Genomic DNA, 22,535 nt, shown 5'->3' with positions numbered 1-22,535 from the left:
GACACAAGATAAACAGAAACACAGCGAGCAAGGTGGATCGATCAAGTGGAGTGGAATTCACGGATATGAATCGAACTACATGGAGACGTTTGCAGAATACAGCAAAGAACACCACATGGCTACGATCGACCTGCCGAATAGCAACAAAGTGAAAATTATTCTTGCATTTGAACCGTTTGCAGCAAGAATAAGAGGCGTGCTGCGAGTGACGTTAATCGATCAATTGAAGGGAAATCTAAGAAGCTTCCGTGATACATTCAAATTAATCAGGAGACTTGTCTAAAGTGGATGCACCTCAAAAGCATTATGAATATTAAATATTTGCATATTTGCATAACAGTTACCGTGCATGGTACAACCAAATGAATGTAAGAAAAGTTTAGCATATAGCACACAAAAGAATATACAATCAGCAATAAAAATATATTGAATTCAATTGACTGCTTTTTCATTTCAATGATGATTTTAACAACCACCTATTATAAAAATGTACACAAAAATTTCTAATTCATTTACCCACAGAAAAATCAGAGGTATAACGTGCGAACCAGAATTTTTTAGAACTAGATTACCTGTACAGCTCTTCAGCCTTTTTGCGTCTATCAATTTCCTTTTCTAATTTCTTCTTGAAACTGTCCTCTTTTTGCTTAATAATATCCAAACAATGCTGTAGCGTAGTTATCACGCCAGCTGTTGTCTCACGGAATGTTATTGCCTCTCCTTTGAAGTCAATCGGTCGCAAGCCATCGCCTAATTCTAAAGAATCCTTGCCTTCATTTTTCAACTGTAGCGAATCGAAATATCTAAAATAGATTAAATAATGTCATTGACCCACGAAATTATCCTTTTGATTAAGTCAGTTACCGTTGTAGCGTATCAACCTGTCCGAACAGAATATCTCGGTATGTTTCGATTTCATGCAATTTTTCGCGCAATCCCCAACTGACACGCTTCAAGCTGCTCCCACTGGCAGTCGACAATGTGTTGGACTGTAATGAGATTGCGCTTCCGTGTCGACGTAAGTTAATTGTTTCAGGATAGTCGGTTTTGTATGACTGAAGGACTTCGATCCAGTTCCGTTTGTCTTCTTGTGTTTCTGCCCGCAAGTACCATACATTTTGCCCAATCGAAACATCAAAACGACACTCGTCGAATTCGTGTGACTGTTGGCCGATATGAACGAAAAGAGAAATTTCGTAGTTAGGTTATTGTATTTGAATCTAGCCGTGAAATCATTGTCAGCTTCCATGAGCAACGTGCATCGCAGAATAATAAATTGAGCAATTGGAGCAATCAAATATGAACTTAAGGTCGAAAAGCGCCTACATGTTTGTACCATATTAGAAGCATCACGTAAATCGTATTGGTAGTAGTTAAACTTCAAGATACATGAATCATCCCAAACCCGAAACCGATAGAAAATGTTTATTTCTTATCATCAATTGAATCATTGTTGTTGTGTTATGATTAAACTGAGTATGGCATCTGCGCGATGATATAAAAAACAGGATTTGATCTGCTATCACAATCGAATTCATATTTCAATATACAACTGTATATACAACTCTAGCGTTTATATTGAAGTTATATAAACAAAATATTAGTCAATTGAATTATATTCACCTTTACGGAATTTATATAGCAGACACAATCTTACTTTGTTACATGTAATACGAAAAAATGAAAAAAATGGACAGTACGCTTGATAATATGCAAAAAAGTAGTGAGTACTATACTAAGACTGAACTAAACATTTCAGCTGCTATTTCAAGAGGTACAATAAGGCATACCCAAATATCACCCCATATCTGCTCTGGTGAAGATAACAGTACTACAAATCTAGCAGTATTTGTACATATTCATGCAACTCTCACCTTAATCGTCGCTTTCTGCAGGCTGATTGCTCCACGACATCCGAAATCGCTATCCTGTTCACTTTTATAGTAGGAAAGGGTACCATCCTTCAACACGATGAACCTAGGCTGCCATCCGTGAATATAATTAGTCCACTTACTTAGGTATCCCTTCAGCTCTGGTGTGCTCAAATTTAATTCTGATTCCGAATCGTCACTATTCGATATGTTATTATGCAAATAATAATCATCGCCCATTTCCACCAACTTACTGTTTATTGCACTTATTGAACTGAATAATTAGTACTGATTTTTACAATCAAAACATCTATTTTCCTGTTTTGTTTTTGGAGGTGTAACCCACAATGTACACTAAATCGAAAATAAACACACGGCTATTTAAAAAAATTCGTAGCGAATATTACTATTCAAAAGTTACGCCCACCATTTCATTTGAAAGCCGAACATTGATAACGGAACACTGACAAATACTCTACAGATCGGTGCCGTGAATAATACCAACTTTCAATCGTCGATCTTTTACCTACTGCGATTGCTGTTATTTTTGTGATTTTCTCTTCTCCCTTTATTAAGACCAAAATATGAATTATTATTCACATACAAACTGACAACTCGAGTACAACTCGCAGGGTTGCCATTAGATTGTTATACTAATAGCTGCTTAAAGACCAAATGTTTTACAATATTAGATGTGAAACGAATTGGAAGCGTGCAATTAACATTGGTAGTTTAATAAATTCATTACATCGTATCTAAAAAACAAACCTCAAACGTAACGGTTCGTGTTTTAGGAAATTGTACCAACTTTTTATTTGTGGAGAGTTCATTCAGAATACTTTAATAATGGCAACTCTGATTAAGTAACCAAACATGACAATGCACTCCACGTCCCGCATAGCGTTTTGGCTACCTGGGCAGCCATGGCCACCAGAAGGCTACCAAAATTGATTCAGTGACGGTTGTCGAATCCAATTTGACAAAACAAAGTCGCCTGTATCCAAGTTAGCCGAGCGTTTTATCTTCTCACCTTCGCTGAAAATGTCAAAGATTTCAATGTGGAAAAATCCTGGTATTGTATCGTTTGAGTTGTATTTCTGGCAGCGGTGAGGCAGTCGGTCACCAGAATGTCTGCCAGCCATATTTTTCCAGCTGGCAGCGTTTAGTCAGCCATCTGGCAGCCATGCGTATGCGGGACTGTGTTGATTATGTCCTCTGGTGGAGAGCATACGAACAGCACATCAATGCACACGGAAAAACTCGGTTCAGCAGGTTATTATATTGATTATATTATATTAATAAATTTATTTCAATCTTTTCTATATTGAAGAATCCAACTAACTCTTTTGCGATCGCTGCGCTGCCCGAGTGGCGAGCTTTGAACTAAGCGATGGTGATAATTTTCAGATTTTGCTTGAAAATTCGAACAAAATGCAGGGTTTTTATTTGTTTTTTCATATAATCGAATACTAACATACAAAACCGTGTGAAAATTTGGTAAAAAAACGATCATTAATGATTCAGTAACTTTCCGTGGTATGTTTGATCGATATTTATGGAGAAATCGTAACATGAAATACCAAATTCGAAGAAGTGAGGTTGGGTACTGTTTTTATATCTGGGATATTCTTTGTTTTTTGGGTTGGATTTTAAGATTAATTGATAAATTATGATCAAAAGTTTTATGACTAGTCTATTTACTCATGTTTTATCATCTAAATCAAATCTGTATGTGATCTGAAATTTTCAAATTTCATCCGAGATTGTCAAGAGTATAGGACAATTTGAAATCATATGTTTGATGACAACACGTGAATAATCGTTTTTCTTACCCATATTTGTAAGGTTTTGCCATCTGAATTCTTCAAAACTCAAGTAAATTGAAAAATTCCTCAAATTTTTTTTCTAAATACATGGGATATGTCAAAACAATCACCATAACGCTATCTCGTGGTGACCACGCTGATTGGATTGTTCAATAGCATGAAATCAAGAATAATCTAGTTTTAATAAGAGTTAATAAAAAATGAAAATTTATAAAAGGATTCTCAATTCACGAATCTTTAAAGCATAGGATATACTTACTTTTCTTAGAGCGAAATCAATCACCTGTCAGCTTCGAGCGAAATCAATCTTCAGTTCAGCAACGCCATCGCACGGTATCACATTCAACATATCAAATCAATTGTATCGGTGCGCAGTGCTGCTATTTTGGCGCGCTCGAATTGACATTTCTCTCCCCTACTTCTATGTACGAGATTCGAGGCGGACTAGCCTGAGGGCGTCATACTCGCAAAAAAGGATGTTGCCAATGATTTGTTCGGGAAATGTTAGAGCTGGATATCTTGTTAATATGATGTTAATATGATGTCAGTCCGAAAAAGCATATAGAAAACTCTGCAGTTTCCTATATTATTTATTCACTTTTCAAACCGGTTATTGAACCAAGTCCCGTGGGGGAGAGTGTCATATACCATTCTAATCAGTTCGTCGAGATTGTAAAATGTCTCATCATCATCATCTTACAACACTGCAAGTGGAAAATATGGGACACTGGTGTGATCGTTCTTTTAAAGATATTTTATATTGTTTAAATTATTGCATCCATTTTTAAATTATGTTTACCTCTTACTAACAATAAGGATTATTTTTTCTGGTTATCTCAAATTTAAAACGTGTAGACGCGCGTGTGAAATCTATAGAGCATTGTATAACTCCTTGCAGATGATTGTCTGACCATGTTCAACTAGGACATACTTAAATATCGTTTAAGGGGTTGCACCACTGTAGAAAAATAAGAGAAGGACTTTTTTGGGGAATTATTTTGGGATCCAAAAAATTGAGTAATCCGAATTTTGTATGAGCACAAAAAATGATCAATTTTAAAAATTAAAAAACCAAATGGTGGCATTTCCGCGAAAGTGCTGTATTTTGACGACCGGAAATTCAGCTCCCGCAATTTTCGATCTAGAACAAAAAAAAAACAAAACATTTTCCAATTTCATATCACAGTGTGAAAAGAGATACGTAGTGGTTTTTAAATTAATGAATTTTCTGTAAAATAGCAGCCCTTTGAAAATAAAACCGCATTTCTTCAGCACAGAATTAAAAAAAAAATATTCACAATTTTCAAAAACTCCTACGTACCTCTGTGGAGATAACTATCGAGAGTACTTGACTTATGTTTCCGGCCAGCTCAAAAAACGTGGTTCTGATTTATTCGAGAATTTTTTTTTTTACGCTTTTCATCTTTTGGAATATTATTTTTAAGATCATACATGACCTTCTGCAATGAAAAAAAATTCCGATTTTTTAAGAATTCTACAGTGGTGTAACCCCTTAAACTGCGCGGTGTATCTATATGATATTCCATAGTTATGTTTAGGAAGGGAAAATTGACATAAATTTACATCGTGAAACGCGTGGTACTGCAATTAATAGTTTGATCTGGTCAAATCGTTCCAGAACACGAAAGATTAAATATATGAAAGCGTGACGGTACTTCCGATAGCCAGCTGTTACATATATCATATCTCAGTAGAAAGTATATATTAAGGCCATCGTCCAAGTACCATGCGCGCGTGTGGTTTTAGGAAATTTCGAAGTCAACATTTCATAAGGGCACATAAACCAATGAGAGTTTCTCTTTGTTTACTTTCACTTTTGTGAATATCTCCTTAATTTTCACGTGTACCTACAAAGTATTCGTGTAGAATGAAAGACAATATCCCCATGTTTCCAACAGTACCAAATATGTAACGAACGTTTGTATAATAACGCAGATATAGTCGAAAGAGAAAGTAAACAAAGAGAATCTGTCAATTGTTTTTAGGCCCTTTTGAAATGTTGACGTCGATTTAAAAAAATTACCCAAACTTTCGGACCTTTGAAAAACTTTTATCTATCTGCAGAGTGAAAATGGCTAGAAAATTCGGAGGATTTTCCGAGTGTTATTAAAAACAGCTCTGAAAAATGAGTGTTTTTGTGATCTTTCACAATTATCTGGAAAAATAATGCGATGATAAGCAATTTTTTCCAATAAACCTCATGCTACAAGAATTATTTTCAGACACATTTTTGAAAAAGCTTTTCACGCTTTTCATGGAAGATCAACGAATTTCATATAACTGATTTCGTTGTATTTTGAGCTATATTTACTTGTGCGTTTCTGTCAATTTCTTGACAAACAATTTCACAGTAAATTAAATTCGAAAAACTAGTTTTAAATAAACGAACTAATAATTAATAATTGTAGCACTTTAAGGCCAGGTTTCTAAAAAAAAGTGTTAATTTTTTATTCAGGGGTTAGCTAAGTGTGTGTTTTTACAGATAAAAATACATAATCATAATTTCTTTCCTTTTCATTATTTCAATAGGACGGCTCTGAAAACAGCTTTTCAAACTCGTTCGATTTATTATTGAGTGTAATCATTTCTTGGAAACAAAAAAAAAACAGTTTCATATTCTGTATCGAATTGGCTATCTTAACTGAAAAATTTCCACCGAGAAAAAACAAAATAATGATATTGATTTTATGGTGTAGTTCCAACCATAGAGGGACATCTAACGAGTAAAATGCTGTTTGTTTCAGCGAGTGACACCCAGTTAAAAAAAACTTGGTTTCGAGAAATAGTCGATCAATTTTTTTATTCGTGACTAACCGTACCTGTGCGCGCACTGTTTCCTCTTTTTCTACCAACTTCTCGGTCACGTGTACTTTCGGTATTAATTCTATATAAATTCTAACAGTATTTGCTAACAATTTACGGATAAAAAAATAAATTTTTGAAAAATTGTTTGGAGAAACCTGGCCTCAAATTTATAAACTTTTAGTTGAAATAAACGAAATTATATCTAGTTATTTAAATTAACGCTTTTGTTTGTTGAAATCATACATTTTTGAATTAAATGATTTCTTCCAAAATAATTTGCAAGGTAATTTACGATACGATTTATCTCGATTTATATTCGTTTTCAAATTCTTAAAAACCAAGCTTTTGTTTGAATTTTGGAATTTTTCAAGTCATGTAGCCCTTTTGTCGCCAGACGATCGAATTAGTCACATACCACAATCAATCCTTGGTATTTTAATTCGTATAGCATCCAACGATTTGGTGCTCTATCAGTCCGAACAAGATTAGGATACTGCATCAGATATTTCTATAAAAAAATGTATTATGTAATTTTCAAAAATATTCCTAATTATCAACACATTTGCTTGATTTGTTGAGAACCCCCTAGGAAATGGAAAAGCAGATAAAATTTCACTTATAAAACGCGTACAAACTTCATCCGCGGAGAATTGAAGCTCTGGTTTATTCGCGGGAAAAATGCTTTGGTTTATAAGAAATAAAAATAATACGGTTCATTCAAACAGTCAACTTAGTTACAACATTACACAAATAAGATCATAAATAAATTGAATGATATTAAGGTATATCAGGATGGAATAACATAGGCACAGCCGATAACATCAACTCAACTTTGGTTGACATGTAATAACACATGGATCAATAAGTCCCGAGACTAAAGCAGAGATGACGCTCGTAGTAAACCAGTAACCAGGTCTTTCTAGAGTACTAACCTTTGCTTGAAACGGGTCAAAATTTTAAGTCGATCCGACCAGAAACAGCTGAGTTATCGAGGTTGGAGTAAAGTCGTTTTGTAGTTTGTTTAAGAAAATGGAAAAAACCGAGTTTCGTGTTTTGATAAAACATTGTTTTTTAATGGGTAAAAACACCGTGCAAGCGAAACTATGGATTGAAAAATGTTATCCGGACTTTTGTCCATCAAAAGCAACGATTTGTCGGTGGTTCGCCGAGTTTAAACGTGGTCGTACCGACACAAATGACGCGGAACGCTCGGGTAGACCTGTGGAAGCCGTTACACCGGAAAATGTGAGTGAAGTGACAAAAATTATAATGAAAGATCGTAAAGTGAAGCTCCGTGAGATTGCTGAGACGACACAGATATCATATGGAAGTGTATTTACTATCATTCATGAAAAACTGAGCATGAAAAAAAAAATTTTCCAAGTGGATGCCGCGATTGCTTTCGATGGAACAAAAACAGCAACGAGTCGATGATTCAGAAAGCAGTTTATCGCTATTTACTCGCAACGAAAAAGATTTCTTGCGTCGTTACGTGACCATGGACGAAACATGGATACATCACTACACTCCAGAGTCGAAGCGGCAGTCATCTGAGTGGCGCACAGCTGGCGAAAGCCGTCCGAAGCGTCCGAAAACGCAGCAGTCAGCTGGCAAAGTCATGGCGTCAGTTTTTTTGGGATACGCATGGCGTGATTTTCATTGACTACCTCGAAAAAGGTAAATCGATCAACAGTGATTATTATATTGACTTACTGGTGCGTTCGAAGGAGGAAATCGCAAAAAAAACGACCGCACATGCAGAGAAAAAAATCCTTTTTCATCAAGACAATTCACCCTGCCACAAGTCGATGAAAACAATGGCGAAATTGAACGAATTGGGCGTTGATCTGCTTCCCCACACCCCATACTCGCCAGATTTAGCCCCCAGTGACTACTGGCTCTTTGCTGATCTTAAAAAAATGCTCCAGGGAAAAAGATTTGGCTCAAATGAGGAAGTCATCGCTGAAACTGAAGCTTAATTTGAAGCGAAAGATAAATTTTTTTACAAACATGGTATTGAAAAATTGGAAAAACGTTGCAACCATTGTATCACCCTAAAAGGTGATTATGTTGATGAATAAAAAAAATTTTGTTAAAAAAATGTTGTTTCCATTGTTAGTCTCGTTGATTGATTCGTTAGTTGATTCAAATCAAACAGTGATCATTGTTGATGTTGAAAGGAGAAATTGGTTCAAAACAATTAGATTCTATAATGAAGATGAATCAAATTCAAAAATTTGCTAACAGTTTTGCTATTTTAAACATGCTCCATTTCTCTGCGTGTAGAGAGGTAAATGTTGGAAAAACGGGCTAAAAAGGGGATTTCGGAACGAAATACTAAGAACGACAAATTAGATCTTTGTCATAGATCTTAGTCATTAGATTTGACATAGAGATGGTGAAGAAACGGAGGAAGGGGGAGCGAAAAAGTGACATAAAAAAGAGCTTGCTAGTTCCGATAATGATGGTTCTCTCGGCGTCCCTGGTTACTGCAGATGAAAAAAATCAAAGAATGAAAAGACTCATTCTTTACTCAATAATCAAAACCGTTTGTCAGCTGAATGAGCAATTTGTATGTCACAACCCACCGTTAACCTCTTGTAGTAACATTTCTATTGCGTTTTTTAATCGAATTGTTGTCAAATTTATCTAAAGAAACCGTCAGATCTTTATCCATACTATCTTATGACCACTTAAAACAGTTTATTTATAGAAAATATTCAGTTAGAGGAAAGTTAAAAAATGTGCATCTAACCACTAACAGAAAACATAAACAAAATTGTAAAAAAAAACGAAATGTGAAAAATAAAACAAAACTTTTTATTTTTAATTTGTTCTTTATTCCGTAACTAGTGCTTTCCATTTCAGTAATCAATAAATTCACTTTTATCTGATAAAAGGTGCATTCTTTTCGTCTGGACTATAAAAATGACATAGCGCTGATTTCAGCTAACTTAAAATTGTGTCCTCAAGTTGAACCGTCTATAAGTGGTTCGAGTCGAACGGCTTCGATCATAAGAATCGAAGATGAAACCGTAATTAATCTATTCCTTTTTCAACCACTCAAGATTCCGATTTGAAATAATTTTGAAGAATGTAAAGTTTGTTTATATTGCTTCAATATATGCTTAGTAGCTATCTTTTAAAATCTGTAATGGAGCATAAAAATTATTCAATATATAGTACAATGTTTCTTATTCCATATATTTCTTATATAACATAACAGGTTCCATGCATACTTTTCAAACACACAAAAAGTTAACAGATGCTAATATGCAAATTTTATAATATACTCGAATGTTTCCATTTAATTTATACTCCTAATAACTGTACAAAATATCTTAGGTGGGCCTTCCGACCATGTTTTCTTCTTAGTATCAAAATGAATTTCATGTGATGATGTATTTACCTTCATGCTTCGAATAACGGACCAAGTTTATCAGTCGTATTACACACAGCAATGATATCAAAAAACTATATTTTTTCAGACTTTACATATGTTTTGCCATTTACATAATAAAATGATATATATATATATATTAAACTAACTTCAGAGAGCAATCCATCTTTTGTGTCTCGTGGTGCTTTCAAAAAATTATTATTGTGCTTTACTGGCCGGTATTTCGAAGGAATATTCGTTGATCTTTAGTTAAACTGTGATTTTTGCATAAATAAGTTGCTGTTTTTACTGTTTATACTACATACAGGGTCCGCCATGTAACTTTTTTTTTAACTCGCGGTTATTTCGACATTGGTAACCTAAATGTCACTTCTGATTTGACAGAACTTAATTTTATCCTTTTGCTGAACGAAAATGGTTGTGTATACGCTTGAGGAACACGTAAAAATAGTGCAGTTTTACTTTGAAAATCATGGTAATGTTGCGAAATGTGTTTGCCAAAAAATCATCTTCTCGGATGAGGTACATTTTCATCTCGACGGGTATGTTAATAAGCAAAATTGTCGCATCTGGGGGACGGAAAACCCGCACGTTATCATGGAGAAGCCGATGCATCCTCAGAGAGTGACGGTTTGATGCAGATTTAGGTCTGGCGGCATCATTGGGCCATTTTTCTTCAAAAATGAGGCAGGAGCCGCCACCACGGTCAATGGCGAGCGCTACCGCGCCATGATTAGCGATTGGTTCTTACCGTTACTTGAAGAGGAAGACTTGGACACCAATCGGTTCCAACAAGACGGCGCTCCGTGCCACACAGCCAACGCTACGATCGATCTTCTGCGCACAGTCTTCGAAGATCGAATTATCAGTCGAAATTAGGATGTCGTTTAGCCGCCTCGGAGCTGTGATTTGACGCCATTAGACTATTATCTTTAGGGGGCTGTCAAAGATAAGTGTTATGTGGACAAGCCAGAGACAATTCAAGCCTTGAATGACAACATTCGTGCAGCCATAGCTGAAATAAAGCTGCATACAGTCGAAAAAGTACAAAAAACGGGACCGACCGTATGGCGTACTGCAAGGCCAACCGAGGCAGCCATTTGAATGAAATTATATTCCACAATTAACCGGAAGGATTGTACTTAAATATAAAAAATAAAGTTTGAAGTCGGATGAACCGTTTGTGTTTTATTGCATGTTTAAAAAAAAAAGTTACATGGCGGACCCTGTATACAAATTTCATAAAAGCGACGTCTTCTTCTTCTTCCTTTCTTCTGGTTAGCGTTACCTCACTTAAAATGACACCGATTTGATGGTACAGCAACTTAGGCTATATTGCCAGTTAGTGTTTGTTTATAGTTCAATGTTTTTTTTTCATTGGACTTCAAACTAAAATCTCGCTGTGTGGCTACGTCGAGCCGTCAAAGTACGAATAAGAGTTCTTTCTTTCTCGCTCACCCGTTGAGAGTTTTACCGGAAGTGCCAAAAAGCGACGTCAAATGGCAATCGTTAAACCAAGAAAAACATACAGAAACATAATTCTTCATTTTTTTTAGTTCCATACTCACGTAAGTTCTATGACAACTGTACCACCAGTACCTTCACAAAACATAAAATCTGATGTTATCATTTTTTTTTCAAATTGATGACAAGTCGTTTAGCAAAAACGAAAGAGATTAATGTGTAATTATTCACAGATGCGACACGAGACCAAAAATATATACAACTTTATATCTATATTAATCATCGAAACTCATTCCTGTTTCCTTGAACTACAATCTTAAAGGGTATTTAAAATATATGGCTTTAAGGCGATATGGTCACAGTTAAACAGTTATACCTTTAGCAAGGCTTCGATCTGTTTCAATTAAATAAGGGACATCGGGGTTAGACCGGGCAGTTTAAATATCTAATAAACCAACAATTATTTCTATCCTTAGATTGACTATGTTAACACGCTTCTATGTGTCAGACAGACGTCAGTTAGCTACGTCAGTATGACGCTGAGTAAATTCAATTTATCGTCAATCGTGTTCATGTCAAAACATGTAGGTTTTTATATCGATTTTTTTAAATTTTCTGATATTTTTGGTATATTTGATTTCTGTGTATCGTAACGACAGTCTGGTTAATGCTTTTAAAAGTTCATTTCGTGCAAAATCCAGTGATTATTGAGTCCTTCGTATAGCGTGGTAAACAAAACTATTATTGCACCTCTTAAATGAATTGTCGGAGCAGGGCTAAACCAGACAAAAAAGTGGGCCTCAGCCGGACACACTAAACTAGATTTACTAAAAATTTAATCAAGTCGTTCATTGTATGTAGCGAAACAATCAAATTGTCTTCAATGAAAACTCTCTTCAGTTTCAGCATAAATTATTTGGAACAGCAGGGTGTCAAATTTCGAGACATTACCTATATTTTCGGTAAGCACGATTATGTCTCACGTATGGTTGAAACCAACAGAGAATCCATTCGAATATGGTTTCAATGTCCTCGTGTTCATTAAGATATCTTGAGATTTGGCACTCTACTCTACTGTATTCGTTCTTTATTTTTGTGTGAAACTTTATAATTCGGCTTAGCCCAATAAGAAGTACGGATTGGCCCCGTGGTCCCTGGAATATTGGTACGAAAACGAATGCATATTTTTTTCCAAATCACAAATTGGAAATTGTAGCTGAATGTTGAAGCTACACAACGGTATAGATAACTTGGGTAAAAACATAGTTGTAATGGATGTTTTTTTTTTCATTTTCCAAAAAGCGTCCGAATTTGCCCCGGTCTTCCCTAAATTTGTGTAAAACTAACTGTTGAATTTTCTACAGCTTGACTATACGTATTTCGATTTTCCTCGCTCCATTGTGTCAATTATTTCTACATAACTATTTTATTTAGGCCACCGTTTAGTTGTATCACGGTTTCATCTTTGGATTGAGGTGAATCATTTTCGTTTGCACTACGTATCTCCCGTTCGAGATCTGCTAAACTGTTTTCGTATTGATCATCATGACCACTTTTTTCACTAAATGAGTCTGATTTGAAGTTCTGTTGAAATTTACTACTTGTTCGAAAAAGACTTTTTGGACAGTCTTTGAAAAATGGGAAGCATTCTCCAGGACCAGATTGCCCTTTACCTATGTTTTCAGCAGAAACATACTCTTGCAGATGTTCTGAATATGGCGACATAGATGCTCTAGAAATTTAAAAATTCAAATTAAGTTGATGATTAACTTCAGTTGTTAAAAGAGAACTCACGTGAAAAACAATCGCAAAATTTCCCCTATCAATCCAAATTTCTCTACTGGGTTCGAATGTACTTCACAAATTGCACGCAGTATACAAGCTTTTCCATCCAGTCCGAAATTGGCAATGAAATCTTCCACTACGGTGTACAACAAAGCTCTGAAGAAGAACGAAGATAAACGAAATCGTTGATTGTCAATCCGAGCTTAAGCTATACACAAATTACCTTTCTCCTCCATGGAATGCATGTTTGTGTTCTTCAGGTAACTCGGGTGTCCTAGGTTCGTCATCACCGCCATCGATGAAGTTGCTGGTAATCTTGAATCTTTCACTACTTTCAAAACTCGGTGAGCTACGCTTACGTCTTCTGGAGTGCATGTAATCGGAAACGTAATCGGCCAAAACAGTTCCTGCCGCACGACCCATCGACCGCGCAAACAACGGTGGTAGCACTCCCAAAGGATTTTGGTTATCCGTTAAACCGAGCTTGTCGAAGTCGACTGAAATAATGTTAGCAAATATTGTAGTGAGAGGTGAATCAACTTTCCTTTACTAGTTTTTTGTCTATACAACTTTATTTTACGAGTGTGAATCGAGAATTTTTGGAAATACTACATAGTTCAAAAGACCATTGCGTTTTAAGAGTTGAACTTGAGTTAAACCATCAGATATTTACAACACATGGTTGGGGATGGTTTGTTTATTTTAAAAACAAATTTTTCCCATACTTACTGGTGACTGGCAAACTGATTGAGATGTTTGATAGAAATCCAGTGGGTGGATACCGTACGAAAGGCAACGCGATAGTTGGCGCAATGGTCAGGGATGTGCCAGGTGGAAGCGCCAGTCTTCCATCATCTGTTATCCAAATTAATCGCTTTTTGCGACTGTGTGGTTTTTTAGAGTCAGCGGCGATGTGCGATGTTTTTTCTGGGGTTTCGCTATCATTAAAATGAGAAATCGGAGCAGCACTAGAGTATTCATTTGTTTGTTGAGTATCATCATTCTGATTGTATTTTTTGCGATATACTTTGTTGTCTTTCTGTAAATATTTTTTAGCATTTTTCATTGAAATTGCTTCAGTACTAGCAATCAGCTCTTCAAAATTATCGACAGTGTCATCTTCATATTGTTCATGATTTATCATGTCACTATTGTGTAAATTTTCTGTGTGATATGGCACTTCAAATTTTTTAACAAAGTTTTCATCTATTCTATTTCCATTTTCAGAATTACTATACTGGCTGGGTTCGAGGTCGTTTGTTGAACTGCTTCTCTCTCGAGAGTTTGATATATCGTGTGTCACTGCCGTTTGAGAGGCAACAGTCAGAAGCGTTAATGCTATCCTGTACCATCGTATTTGCATTTTCCTGTTATTTCGTGATCAAAAGAAGAGCCGGCAGCTAAAATGGAAATATAAGGAGTCAGTTAATCTTCATAACATGCGGCAGTATAGAGGGGTGCGCCTTTTTATGTCGATATTGTAACATTCTATAACTTTGACATTTGACAACCGATTGACTTGACCTCAGTCGCTCGAATTGTCGAGACTGATCCTGATTTTTGGATTATTCTTTCGGACTTCCTTTTGTGTTTTTTTGAGACTTTGCTCTACGCCAGCAAGACTCAGACTGTTTACGAGTTTAGTTTTTTTAATGTGGAACACATTTTTGTTTTCTATATAGGGGTGCAAATTAGAAACTCAAGAAAAATACACGTGAAAATGTAATCAGGTTTTAAACAATTACAGCTCAGTCAATTTTGTATCAATTATTAATATTATGTCACCATTTGATTGGAAATATTTCTGCGTATTGATTTGAATGTTTATAGCCATGTATTTTTAATTGTATATCATTGAAATGTTGAATAATAGCTAGCAATGTCCTATTTTGTTTGCAAAAAATCTCCGGCATACCGGATTTCCCTGCCATAGTCGATGGTTTTGAAGGAGTAAGCGATATATCAAAGGGAAAGCATCGCTCTGATTGGTCAATCGATGCAAAAGCGAAGCTGTTGGAAGCACGCGAATCTATAAATATAAGCAAAATTATAGCTAACGTTTTAGTCCTGCGCGTAGTATGCTAGAGGTAGGTTGTTGCTACACAGCAAGACAAAAAGTGCTATAAAACGATTTGAAGCTTTAACTAGTATGCTCTGATCATGTGTCATGCAAGATCGAATGAAATTCCATGTGTTGTCGTTTTGCCTGAGAAATTGACAACTACTCCAGGGTAAATTTTGAGTGCATAAGATTAATTTCTAATTTATATAAGATGAACTCGATTGAAGATGAGATAAAGTTTATCGCTTCAACCGAAATCGCAGAAGGATAATAATGGTAGAGGAACGCTATAAAAATAACTGCTTGCATACAAAACTTGAACACAAGCTTGGCGAAGAGAAGCTTAAATATTGATATCCGTATCGCAAGCATGTACAAACATATAATTGCATACATTTGGGCTATTGATGTAATTTCGTCGGCTACAAAACAAATACAAATCACGACAATTAGAGTCTATACGAGGTCTGTTCAAAAAGTTCCCGAAATTTTTTAATTGCGCGCGTCTGGAGAGTCCGGTGGTCAATTTTTTTTTATTGTGTTGTTACATATGTCCCTAATGTATGGTGAAATTTTCAGCTGTATTCATTGTTTACATTCTGTCTTGTAGCGGCTGGTGTAGACGTGTTTTTTTGAGCTCGGCGATTTTTGTCTTGGTGACGTTGGGTGCTTCCACGTGGACGATTGTGCTTTTGTTTCGACATCATAACCGTACACCCATGTTTCATCACCAGTTATGACCCTTTCAAGTAAATTTGGATCGTCGTTGACGTCGTTTAACAGCTTCTGAGCGATGGTAATGCGTTTGTTTTTTTGATCAAAATTCAGCAGTTTTGGAACGAATTTTGCTGCCACTCGTTTCATGCCCAAAACATTTGAAAAAATATGATGGCATGAGCCAACTGATATGCCAACTTCATCAGCAACTTCTCTAATAGTGATTCGGCGATCATCCATAATCATTTTTTCCACTTTTCCCACATTTTCATCGATTATTGACGTGCTGGGTCGACCGGAGCGTTCGTCGTCTTCAACGTCTTCGCGGCCATCTTGGAAACGCTTATACCACTCGTAAACACTTGTTTTTTTCATAGCAGACTCGCCGTAGGCTCTCTGTAACATTTCGCACACTTGGTTACACTTTATTTCATTTTTCACGCAAAATTTAATACAAATTCTTTGACTCTTCAATTCTTCCATTGTTTAAACTAACAAAAATCGCCGAGCTCAAAAAAACACGTCTGCACCAGCCGCTACAAGACAGAATGTAAGCAATGAATACAGCTGAAAATTTCACCATACATTAGGGACATATGTACCAACACAATAAAAAAAATTTTGACCACCGGACTCTCCAGACGCGCGCAATTAAAAACTTCCGGGAACTTTTTGAACAGACCTCGTATTCTGGGTTCGCGTGTTTGGTGTTGGTTCCTAATGAAGATCAATCTAAGCAGACTCTCGTGCATTTGCGAATTCAAAAGTGTGGCGATTAATTTAAAATATCGATCATTAGAAGTTTTGGTTGCCTTGTTCCACATCAATGGCTCGAACAACCCCATGGGGCTGATCCTTGTAGTTTTATTGCAAAGGTTTCTATTTCGTTGAAATACTAATGTCGTTTTCGTTTTGAAATGGCACTACACCAGTGCTACACGTTTTCTGCACCGATACCACTGGTGTAGCACTCATCAAAAGTTCGGTGTAGCTCTGTGCAATGGAATCGTTTATTGTAATCAAGGGTTACTGTTAATGTTTTCATCATTTTGTTCGTTTATTTATGCCATGGTGTAGCACTGCGCCGGTGTAGTGCGGTTTGAAAACGAAAACGACATAATATAAGATATGCAAATCGTTATTTTGTCACAAAATCAACAAGAGAAAATCCATTTGTGAATGTTGCTGATGGAGTGTGTTAGTGCAAGGAAACTGAAACCGAAACAAGCAGTTTTCCGAAAAATTCGCAAAGTTTTCGCATAGAATTTCCACTTTACCTACACACCAGGGCCGCTTTTACAAAGGGGCAGTGTCCAATTCACAGTCATCTGTAAACAACCGGATTTCGATAAATCCTATACAAATATTACGGAACATTTCTTTTCATTTTACTGACATGATTTGTTTTTTCAGTAAAAGATTTGCCAATTTTCAGTTCAATTGTGCCAATTTCAATTTTCAGCCACCCAAAAATTTTTTTTATCTAAATTTTTTTTTCGGTAAAGAACTCGAAAATATTCGACACGTATTTTTTTTATTTCAATATGGTACGTAAAATTTTCGAGATATGATTTTTTGAAATTTCGTGTTTTCGAAAAAGAGCCTTTTTTTCAACAGCCTATACTGTAAAATCTAATAAAGATATAAAAATTCGTCCAAGACATGAAATGTGCGTCTTTTTCTTAGCTTTTAGATAAGCGATTTCATAAAATAACCTTTAAAGTTAAGATAATGAAAAAAGTTAAAAATTAATAAACAAATAAAAAATATAAAACTTGGGCCTATTTTTTTCTTTTTTTTTTAAAGAAACCTTAGGGGTTTAACTCAATCTTGGCAAAGTTTCAGAGTGGAAAGATCAATACATTCAGAACAGTGAATTTTTCAATTAAGATCCGCACGCGCGGAGCGTACCGCAGCGCAATTCGCTCGGATACGGGCTTAAAAGGCTATCCGCATTATACCGATCCGAGCTCTCCGGTGTTGACTTTTTTTGTCGTGAACACGACTTACTTTACTATATGACGCCTTTTCAAATTTTACCCTCTGAGAGAGTGATAAGTTTTTGATCGTAAATATCTACTGTTGTATCTAATGTATCTACATAATTCTTGCTACATGCCATCGGAAATATGATCACAATTCTATGATAAAATTTTCAGTTATGTGACATAATCTCAAATAGTTCAAAATTAAACTTTTCTGAAATGTTTGGTATAAATTAGTGATGGGCAAAACATTTCTTTTCGAAGAACCGTTCAGTCATGCAGAGTTCTAGTAAAAGAACTAGTTCTCCAGAGTCGTTCGTTCATTCTTTTCATAGCTGGATTGTTTCTTGAGCAGTAAAAGGTCCCTCAAATTAGAAAAGAGGTTTCGTGATGAAGCTTCCTTATTAGAGAACTACCGTTCTCTAAAAAGGTTGAGCGAGCAAAAAAAGGTCCTACAACTTAAAACGGAAGAACTACCATTCTCGAAAAAAGAACTATTGCTCATTCATTCTTTAAAAAGAACTAGTTCTTTTGAACCGTTCGCGAACGAATTGCCCATCTCTAGTATAAATGAGTATCAAAGAGGATAATTCATAAGGCGCGTTTGCCTTTCTCGTATTTTGAAAGCCCATAGCTCAGTGATCTGTCGAAGGATGTATATAATCTAACTACCAAGAGAATCGAAAATTTTCAACTTGAACGTGTATTGCAACAACATTGAAGTTTACACTATTGAAAAACCTGTTTGATTTAACCCATGACAGCACCAGCCAATCAGAACGCAAGATGTCTGCTTCTATACAAGAGCATCCATATAAAAGTGGTTCATTTTTCCTACCATTTAGCGAATGCAACTGTTCCCGAAACAAGACACACGAGAGCAACATCGAGGACCTGTCGTCTCACTGTTTCCCGTTCTGCGAACAGTAAAAGAAATTTTAGCAAATGGGCTGTCCGTACACCGCTGCCAGTAGCAGGTATAAAATGAAATGTGATGTGAGAAATAGCGTCATTTAAGTTAAAGCAGCTACTCTGAACGCACGAGATACCGTCAGCACGATGGCACCGAAAACCGGTAGAAAGACAACCAAAAAGTCCAGCAAGGCCCATTCAAAGCACTTTTCAGTGCTAAAGATCATCATAAATTGTGGATCCCTTAAAAGGATTTTTTCCACTGGAACTCCACTTTATGTTAATAATAAATTGCACATCAAACCATGAATAAATAGAATCTCTGCGAACTTTGTATCAAAATTAAATTTGTATCAAAATTAAATTTGTATTTCTAGTATTATTATTGCCAGTGTTTATTTGTTTCTTGTTTTCCGTTGAGATTAGTTGCGTCCACTACCAGGAGCTCCAAACTGAAGGTTTTTGGTGTGGGGGAGTGTGGTGGCCAAAAAAGAAATAAAGAACTAGTTGAATTTTGTCGCTTTCCTATCATTTTCTGAGCAACTGTTGCCGAAACAAGACACACACGAGAACCATCTCAGATCTAAATGCAGATCTGTTTGATTGTGACAATTCAAGGCACTTTTTAGTGCCACAGATAATCATTAAGAGTTAAATAAACTTTCAATATTTCCTACCAAAAGATTCATCGAGATGGAAGTTAAAATAATTTCCACCGTCACTAACACATTCAATTACGAACGGTAATGCGAAAGTAAAATTGATGATGTTGAACACATCTTTATACTAGTATACAAATATGCCGTGCGAAACAGAGTTGCCACGTATACAGATCAATATGTATTTTGGTCGTGAATACTTTAGTATGCGGCCGAAAACAAAAATTGTTAGAACAAAGGTTTCCACTTGATTTGCGCATTCTACTTTCCAGACGTATCAGAACTGGCTAAACTTAAAGCAATTTTAAATCTTTCTTTTTCACAGTGTTGTGGTCGTCCTGAAAAGGACGGGGTTTTTGTTCAACTCCTCGTCGTTACGGATGGCCACCCAAGTAGCAATCCGCAACTAGTTCTGATACGACAAAGTCCAAACTATGTTGCAACAAGAGCACGAATATGTGTTTTATGTTATACTGGTTAAAACATGGTGACAGCAATGTTTCATCATAACATAACTAGTTATGAAATAGTTATTTAGGTTTCCAATCATATCATCTTTGTGTCATATTGAATTAAATATATTTTATAAGCTATCGTTACTTAATCCAAACATATTTTAATCACAACAATGCTTCTAGCCACTAGTTGAAAATAAGTTTATTTGACTTCAATAGTAGCAACCCGTAACTAGTTTTGATACCACCTAACCCAACTGTGTTGCAACAAGAGCACGAACATGTTTTTTATGTTATACTGGTTAAAACAAGGTGACAGCAGTGTTTCTTTATAACGTAAACATTAAACTAACTATCATTTGTAAGTTATCGTTACTTGATTCTAACATATCTTTAATCACAGCTATGTTTTCAGCTACTAGTTGAAAAAAGGTTTATTTTCCGTTGCGAAACCATTATAAATACGCTAACGTATATGTGAATCGTTACTGTGAATTGATATAGCAATAACTTACACTGAAATGAAAATCTTATTTATATTCATTAGATTTGTCATATGAATCATATGCAAAATATATTTCTTAGAAATTATATGGAAACTTATAATCTTTATTTAATGTGTACGTCAAATCTAAATGGACGTTATCATAATGAAAGTTATAAAAATATCCCTTACAATTTATATGGAAATCCTCAAAGAAAAGTAGTAGTTGGCGATTATCTGCTATTCGTATGAGCTCCATTGAAAGTTATATATATATATATATATATATATATATATATATATATATATATATATATATATATATATATATATATATATATATATATATATATATATATATATATAAATTTTATAAAACTAGTCATATGGTATATATGAACCTATCTAAATAAAATCGAAGTGAATATAATATGCGCTTCATAAATTGTTCCAATGTATGTTGTGCGGATATCTAGTAATGGTTATAAGACGCGCCAATCAAGTTGACTCAGACTGGAAATTTCATTCGTTATATGGAAATCCTGTAAAAATAACGTTAAGAAGAGTTTTATGTTTCATAAGATTATCTCATATATTTGACATGATGTTGAACACATCTTGTAACTATTATTGGAAATGCTAATAGTGCAAAATCATTAGAATATCATATAATGTAAAAAAGAAAATTTAGCTCAGTGTAGATATTATAAGATTATAACATATAATTTCTTCATTAATTCAGATAGTTTTTGGTAAGTTTTCCCAACGTTATGATAACTAAAATGCAAACAAAACAACCTTTGTTGGCTTGAATATGGCGAATACAATATCGAGTCTCAAGAAGTGTATGAAACGTAAATAAAACCAGGATATTACTCTTTTCAAAACTACTTTTTGCCGAGAATAGTGAAAGGTAGAATAGTCATTTTTGTTCTATGCACTGTCATAAACACGAAGAAAATAATATAGGGATTAAACATCGATTATGATAATATTATAGTTCTCATGATATATGAATTTAAAATGATGAGAAATCACTCTACTTGAAATAATTTTGAGCATTCTGAACATAGGGTTATTTTGTTGTTTAATTTTTATATCTTTATAAACAGATTTTGATTGAAGGCGCATAAAAAACAGTTAAGTGAAATTGAATTCCGCTCGACAGTTTTTGGATCGTTGTGAAATTTGTACCTTGTATCAAGTTTGTGACTTAAAGTATTCTTCTGCTTTTTTATTGATGATAGAAAAGTATTCTGGATTCATTCAATGTTTATAATGTCGATGGTGACTAAGTTTCAACTAGTTTACTTGGAAACAAGTTATTTTCAAGTTATGAAAAGATAAGTTTTTTCAGTATGGCATTACAACGTAACGACAACATACTTTTAGCCGGCATAACAATTAGTAGAAACTGCGCTTTTTGAGTCATGCAAGCAGTTAGATGTTAGTAACAATCACTCAAATATCTGGTTGCAAACTAGTCACAAACAAGCTAGCGTAACATAAATTGTTACTTGGGCAGCTGCAGATGGCGAGGGATCATTTTCGTTTTCTTGTTGTCACGGGCAGCGTTACCGGCCAATTCCAACACTTCGGAAGCCAAGTACTCCATCACTGCCGCCAGATAGACCGGTGCACCGGCACCGACAAGCTCGGCGTAGTTCCCCTTCCAGAGCAGACGATGGATTCTGCCAACTGGGAACTGCAGACCAGCACGGTTTGAGCGGGGCACTGTCTGTTCCTCCTGTGTGCGTGTTTCTGCGTAAAAATTCCACAAGATGCTGTTAACAGCCAGACAGCCAAATCAGTATTACTGGCTGCCGCTCTACTAACTCTCTATTTTATGTCGTCTCACTGTTTCCCGTTCTGCGAACAGGAAAAGGAATTTTGCAAGGGGCTGTCCGTGCACCGCTACCAGTGGCAGGTATAAAATTAAATGTGATGTGAGAAATATCGTATTCGTCATCTAACACTCGATGTGGATAGACGAATAACCTACTACGACTAATTTCGATTTTGTTTTATCTTTTATTCGCAACTGTCTATCTACCCAAGCTATGGATAAAACGCGCCATAGATCCGAGAA

At 35.5% G+C, this 22,535-nt stretch overlaps 2 protein-coding genes across 4 annotated transcripts in view; both read right to left on the bottom strand.

Annotated features, from left to right (window-relative positions):
* Positions 1 to 2,473, bottom strand: part of LOC131435600 (ceramide transfer protein) — a 49,172-nt gene extending 46,699 nt beyond the window's left edge. The window contains exons 1-4 of one of the 2 annotated variants that reach the window (XM_058603660.1): positions 2,299 to 2,473; positions 1,875 to 2,225; positions 865 to 1,163; positions 573 to 803 (exon numbers count right to left, since the gene is read on the bottom strand). In XM_058603660.1, the coding sequence (XP_058459643.1) occupies positions 573 to 803; positions 865 to 1,163; positions 1,875 to 2,111 (767 nt within the window). In that variant the 5' untranslated portion in view covers positions 2,112 to 2,225; positions 2,299 to 2,473. Of the gene's footprint in view, positions 1 to 572; positions 804 to 864; positions 1,164 to 1,874 lie in introns of both variants that reach the window. The other variant, XM_058603659.1, reaches the window with a different exon arrangement.
* Positions 2,474 to 9,365: 6,892 nt separating this feature from the next.
* The window catches only part of LOC131435286 (uncharacterized), a 31,329-nt gene continuing 18,159 nt past the window's right edge, over positions 9,366 to 22,535 (bottom strand). For both annotated transcript variants that reach the window (XM_058602982.1, XM_058602983.1), the window contains exons 2-5: positions 13,902 to 14,572; positions 13,396 to 13,669; positions 13,182 to 13,328; positions 9,366 to 13,119 (exon numbers count right to left, since the gene is read on the bottom strand). In XM_058602982.1, the coding sequence (XP_058458965.1) occupies positions 12,801 to 13,119; positions 13,182 to 13,328; positions 13,396 to 13,669; positions 13,902 to 14,535 (1,374 nt within the window). In that variant the 5' untranslated portion in view covers positions 14,536 to 14,572 and the 3' untranslated portion in view covers positions 9,366 to 12,800. The remainder of the gene's footprint in view (positions 13,120 to 13,181; positions 13,329 to 13,395; positions 13,670 to 13,901; positions 14,573 to 22,535) is intronic.

Source organism: Malaya genurostris, chromosome 3, assembly GCF_030247185.1.
Source record: "Malaya genurostris strain Urasoe2022 chromosome 3, Malgen_1.1, whole genome shotgun sequence".
In the NCBI taxonomy this organism is placed as follows: Eukaryota; Metazoa; Arthropoda; class Insecta; order Diptera; family Culicidae; genus Malaya; species Malaya genurostris.
The sequence above is the reverse complement of the archived record's forward strand: the minus strand, read 5'-3'. Positions and strand labels throughout refer to the sequence as shown.